Raw genomic sequence first — 6,456 nt, 5'->3', positions numbered from 1 at the left:
TTGCGCCTCTTTTTTTTTTTTTTTTTACTCCTACTCACCACAATCCAGCCCCTAAACAGTGTGGCGGATGATGAACTGGCCCTTTGATTGAACATGTTTCTGGACCCCTGCCTTAGAGTGCACATGATTGTAGAACATACTTTGAAGAGAGTTTGGCTTGATGTAAGTGACCTCATCAATGTGTGTTAATGTTTTCATGTGTCCATGAAGGCTGGCACATTCGCTTCCTCTGTGACTAATCTATTATCTCAATAGTTGCTAAAGCATATCTAATACAAATACATTGCAGCTTCATAGTCCTTAGATGTGATAGCTGCATTTGTTTCCTTTTTTTTTTCCCCATTTACTTTTGCCTGCCGATCCTGCCAGTAACACACTTCCTGTCCAAGGGTGAAAAAGCCCACTTACTGCACTTTATCTATGGAGGTGAATGCGGTCACCCTAGTACAGAAGATGTGTTAGGTCTACAGAACAATCACCCCTCTGCTCATCTATGTTACATAAGGGGAGGTGTTCTGTAAATCACAGAAGACAGCTGGGAAGGATGATAATACTGGCTGAGATTTTATTTCAGTTCACAGAAAGTTGCAAAGACACTGAATCTCTAGCAGGATCAACAGGTACTTTTTTGTACTTGGTAAGCAGCAATTTATTACATTTTTCTTTTGGGTTTCAGTATACAATAATGTGGTAGTATAGGTAATTACTGTAGTAGTTAAACTACCCCGTCTCTAGTGAATGGAAGAGCAAGCGTATTAAACATGAGAAAAGTACTTTTAATTAAACATTGAAATAACTAATCAAAATATGTGCTCACTCCAAGTACAGTATAATTCACCTTTAAGTATTACTCAGGACTTCTTATTTGACTTTCATGACTATCACATGCCTGTTTTTTCCCCAGGAAATACAACAGAAGATAAACACAGAAAGGCTGCATTATACATTTTTCAAACATGATATGATAATGTGCTGGGGGCCGGTTACTAAGAAGGCAAGCGTCATTTCCATTTCGTTAGGTGACTTGGTTGCCCACCAACCTGCAGTACTTACTTTCTGATTTCATCTGGGAGGTCACACTTGGGAAGTTTCCTCAGAGCCGTATCAAAATATCTATCTGTTAAAACAAAGATGAAAGTATGTGGCACAACAACAATCTAGTAAATAAAACAATTTGTGTGTTATTCTTGAGCACAGACGGACTTGTATAACCTGATTAAAAGTTATATTGGTTATACAAACAAGCGCAACTATATTTTCTACAGAATATTTTTCAACTGTCAAACAGTTAAGAAGAAGAAAGGAAAACAGCGTGCAAAGTTGAATTCCCTTAAATGGTGGTGTGGAGGAAGGTGAATGTGTCCATGTGACTCAATTCAGTTTTAGATAGAACAGGAAACCGTAAAACCTCTAAGAAAATATATTTTGCTGTCTGTCCCACTGGGAATTTTTTCCTTGACTTCCTGTCCTTGAGACGCAATAGGAAATCTTTCCAAAGTGAATGGACTTCCCATCCTAGAGAGTTGTAACAGGAACAGGTGTCCCCCATTGGATGATTTTCCCTCACCTTTGAGAACTCAAAATACTTGGACTTCTCTTCACTTCCTGTCTCAGTGACAATAATCAATAGGATACACAGAGGGGTTTATTTCCACAAGTGGAGACACACAAAGCAATAAAAACTTGACATTGGGCCCCTACCCTTCTATAGGTGATCACTCTACAGACAGCAACCTTTAGAGAGGAAACGTATGGAATTTTAAATGGTGATCGTATAGTATATGGCCTATCATAGGGTTACTTTTCCTTAGCACAGAATATCTGAACAAAAAGCTTCCTCTTAACGCCTCTGCATTACAAAGACCATCATGGAATCATCTCAGTGCAGGGTGGGCAGTCTCTGTAGCTGAAAAGTTCCATAAAATTAATCAATAATCACTTGGTTAAAAGTTAGCAAACTGCCCCAGTTCACATGTTTAAATGTACAGAGATTATTGATTTATACTATTATAGTACCTGCACTTTACTCCCACTGGATTGTTGTTTCTCATTATGGGTTGTGATTTTCATATAAACATTGATTTCATTTATCTTTGATACAATTTAGAGGGGAATTATTATGCATTGCATTATTAATTACATTTATTAAGTATATGCTGCTATTGTAGTAAGATGCTGCCTAGAGAGTTTGTATAGTACAATATTTCCCTTAAAGGAGAACTATGGGGTCAGTGCTTTTCCCCATAGTTCTCCTAAGGGTCACAGAAGGCCATAAACTAACGTCCTCACGTGACCCAAAGCTCAGTATACCGCGAGCTACAGCTCGCGATATACTGAGACCGCCGCAGCCGGGATGGATCCCGAGATTACTGTCGAGATCCACCCAGCTGCATGATTGACAGCTAGCTCTGCCTATCTAGAGGCAGAGCCAGCAGTACCCGCCCCCTCCCCTATCCATCCCTCCAGTCAGCGCTGAAGGATCAGAGCGGGGAAAGGGGGAATCCCTGCAGGAAGCAGTGCGTGACAGTCACAGCTCTCTGCAGGGATAGGATCGAGAAGTGAGCGAGAGACTGTATGTGTTTGCTCCCTTCCCGATCTATTGAGCCGACGTGTGACAGTTTCATTGTCACACGTCGGCTCGAACTATGAGGCTGAGTGATTTTCACTCACCTCATAGTTCTTCTTTAAAGTGGAACTTTACCCCATCAGTAAAAATCACATCAGCAACCAGCTCTGTATGCGAATACAAAATCATCTTACATTCATTAGATAAAGAAAGATATTTTGGGGAGATTTATGGGAACACCTTCCACAGCTTAGTTCTTTTTTTTTTATTTTATTGTTTTTTTCCTTTAACTGAATGGCCTGCATTCTATAACATGGCAGCTCTCTTTAGTAACATTGCAGCAGTAAAACTGGATTTCTGGTAGGCAGGGGATACCTATACTGGGGGTTGGATTGGGTGGCAGGTTCAAAAACGCGATGAGAGTAGAGCTGTCAGGGTAGATATAAATCCACAGAAGCAGATCCTGAGCAAGTCAGCTATCCAGCCATTTTTATTTTGGCTGTAATCTAACAGATACTTTACATTTTTCCTACGCCAGTCTCTTACCTACTCATTTCTTTGCTGTGCTCACAGCTACCCTTGTCAGACCTTTATATACTGCTATGAAAATTCCAGGAATAAATTAGATTTAGCAGTGATGAAACTAAAATCAATTACTTCACTGGTGTTTATTAAAAGGCTCCATGTTTCTGTATTATTCTCTCTGTAACAAGCATAAAGATCAGAAGCCAGTCTCATGACTTCCAAGACAAAACATGAGTCTCGGTAGTATAGACAAAGGAAGTCAGCTGTTTAGACGTACGTGTGAACTTTGCCTTAAAAAGCTGTTACATAAATCTATAAGAAGAGAATAGTAGGTAAGTGTGTAAAAATGTTTATGGAACATTTATTTTATCACAATTTAACAGCTGACCACAGAGATAAGTCATATAGAATAAAAATATCAATAAGGTGAAACTTAGTACTAAACGTATAGTAAGGGTTCCCCTACATGGTTGTGAGATCTTGGTCATGGTTGACCACTGAGCTGCACAGCTCCTGAGCCATCAGCAAATGTCAATGAACCTTCATTTATACCTACTTTGAAGAGAAGCTACTGCAGGTCCAGTTGCATAGGTACTGTGGTCACAGCAGCTGTAGCTACTACTGGGTTAATTGCAGGGGGGTCCTGGGTGAGGCCCCCCTACTTTACTTTTCTGCAGTAAGTTTACTCACAGTTTTGCTGTCAAGCCTGTAAATATTTAACAAAAGTACCACAGTGCAGGGCAGTTTACAGGTCCACACATCAGCCATCTTGGAGACACGCTATTTGCCCTGAGGTAAGCTCAGGGCAAATAGGGGAAGGAATGTGTGCTGTATTTCTCTTAATATACAAATCAAGTACAAATAAAGTACAAATATACAAATAAAGTATATTTGTGATAATTTTACTTTAGCTTAAACCCCATCTCTGCTAAAAAGCATTGCATTAAAAATAAATATGTACTACAAAATAGTTTTGATGGTTTCAATGCTGTGACTGATGAAAGCTAGTCTTGGAAGGACACCTTTCACTGCATTATGGATACATTGAATCTTTAGATCCATTCTGATCTGACCACTTGTTTGTTTTGTCCATGTAAACAATAGTTTAAGAAAAAAAAAAAGCATTACCTTTTTATAACAAAAAGCAGGATTCGTGTAGTAATGTATGTTTAGTAAATATTTGTCTTTCAGAGTAAACTCTATGGCTTTAAGTTTAACAATAGACTATTATTTTCTATTATTTTCTTAAAACAGCAGCGTTTAAATCAATATCCTGCCTAGAGTTCTTCCTTAACCTCTATTTAATGCACAAGGTCCATGGACAGCGTTCTTCTGTCAGGCTGTAAGCTTACTGATATATCCAGCTTCCAGATTGTCTTCAAGACAGATTAGAGAAGCACAAAACAGCAGTTTGCAAAACATCAAATGGATTGCAGGAGGTGGTGAAAATGGCAAAAAATACTCTCTATATAAAAGGTAATACACACAACTTTTAAGGTGCCCATACACCTTACGATTATCGGACGAAACTTTTCGGCCCCATCCTGCCCCGATTATCGCAAGGTTCAATCAGCAGTAGTTTAAAAAAAACACCTGGACGACTTGCGATAATTGACCGCAATTATCCTAGATTGCGCATGTGCAGTGTTAATCGTACGACTTTTGACATACGGAAACACCACCAACCATGCGAACATCGTACGATTGACCAAAGTTTTCAAACATGCTTGACCGTCAAAAGTCGTACGATTGTACAGTAATATCGGTCGGGCACGTTACGATTGTCGTACGAAAAGTCGATTGCATACAATTATCGTATGATAATCGTAAGGTGTATGGGCACCTTTAAGGTTAGTTCACACCATAGGCAGTGCGTTCCGATTCTGGCCGGAACGCACTGCCTCGCATTGCGGCCGGCTCACATTTTTGCCGGGCAGGAGGGGGCATGGTGGGCCATTGTAGTGAATGGCACCGTAGCCACACCCTCCGGCCACAAGGTGATCGCCCGCACGGGATCGCAAGGCACATTGTGCCTGCAGTGCGGTCCGGTGCGATCAAAATGCTGCAAGCACTATTTTGATCGCACCGCAGGCACAATGTGCCACAAGTACTGGCATTGGTGTTTAGTATCTGGGCATTTTCACAAGTAGTCGTGAAAATGCCCAATATCGGCGCATCCCTAGTCAGTATATCTGTAGTGTTCTGTCCTCCTCTCTGCTGCCGACTGCTATTTTATTTATATTTATTTCCTTTTATTAAATATTTTTATTTTTTAACTGTACTGCTGGGGGCCTCGATGAATTATCAGACCCCTGATATTTTCCCTCATTCTGCAGCCCCTGTTATAAATGAATAGGAAGCCTCTATACTGAGTGTTCCTGTTCATTCATAACTTGTGTTGATAGTATGAGTTACTATGTACACAACGATGATTGTGTGATTGTTGAGAACAGAGACTAAGGTCTTGAAAAAAAGCACATCTATGCATTAGTGGTTCAGCAGTATAATTTACTTCTCAAGGGGGGCGGGGTGTCACAGGATACACTACAACAGCTAAAAGACTACAAAAAAAGATGAACTCTAGAAGTGTATTACAAGGAAGTAAATAGCCCCTGCTTGTGATGGCACTACAGCTTCTCAGCCCACTTGTCCCAGAAGCTCTTGCAGCTATCTAATCATGTGGCCATACTGAGTTGCTTGCAAGGATTAAAAGATCACATTGGAAGTGGCTTAGAGGTACAATCTGGTCCTTTAGCCAACGTGAAAGTAGGACATAAAAGCAAACAAAAATCAGTTTATCATGTGAGCCACATCATATGTGACACTTTTGCGTGGAAGGTTTATACTTTTGCATGGACTTCAGCAGTTATGCTACATAGCAGTTTGTAGTATAGAAGTTAAAGAGGTCCTTAAACTTCCTCCATTAACTGGATTTAAAGTGACATTAAAGGCTAAAACTTTTTCCCCTCCCGCCAATGTTAATGTCAGCACTTACCTTAAATGATGTCTCTTAATCCGATGTTCTTCTTCTTTCCTGTCCTTTTCAGCCTTCTCTCCAGCGCTGCTGCGGGTCTCCGCTCCAGCGCTGACTCCTCTGTCCTTGCTGGCACTTCCTGTGCCACAGTGTCTGCATGTGGGTGCATGCGTCCATAGACTTACCTTGCGTCTCTCCTCGTCTCCCGGCCGAAAATCCGAACTGCGCGTGCGCCCGCCCCAAGATGCTTTGCGGCCACCCAGGAAATTTCGGGCGGGAGCACACGGCGAAAGTTTAAACCGCTTTTTTTTTTTTTTTACATATATCTCCTGTTTGCTAGCAGTAGATATATGAAAAAAAAACCGGAGGGTTTAGATACCCTTTAAAGTAT

General features: G+C 40.7%; 1 protein-coding gene across 1 annotated transcript in view; it reads right to left on the bottom strand.

Annotated features, from left to right (window-relative positions):
- The window catches only part of LOC108797255 (type 2 lactosamine alpha-2,3-sialyltransferase-like), a gene marked incomplete at its 3' end in the record, with an annotated part of 63,742 nt that overhangs the window by 4,297 nt on the left and 52,989 nt on the right, over window positions 1-6,456 (bottom strand). Inside the window, exon 6 of the mRNA XM_018568826.1 lies at window positions 1,054-1,117. Coding sequence (XP_018424328.1) covers window positions 1,054-1,117 — 64 coding nt within the window. The remainder of the gene's footprint in view (window positions 1-1,053; window positions 1,118-6,456) is intronic.

The sequence above is a fragment of the Nanorana parkeri genome, unplaced genomic scaffold (assembly GCF_000935625.1).
Source record: "Nanorana parkeri isolate BGI_ZX_2015 unplaced genomic scaffold, ASM93562v1 scaffold1250, whole genome shotgun sequence".
Lineage (NCBI taxonomy): Eukaryota > Metazoa > Chordata > Amphibia > Anura > Dicroglossidae > Nanorana > Nanorana parkeri.
The sequence above is the reverse complement of the archived record's forward strand: the minus strand, read 5'-3'. Positions and strand labels throughout refer to the sequence as shown.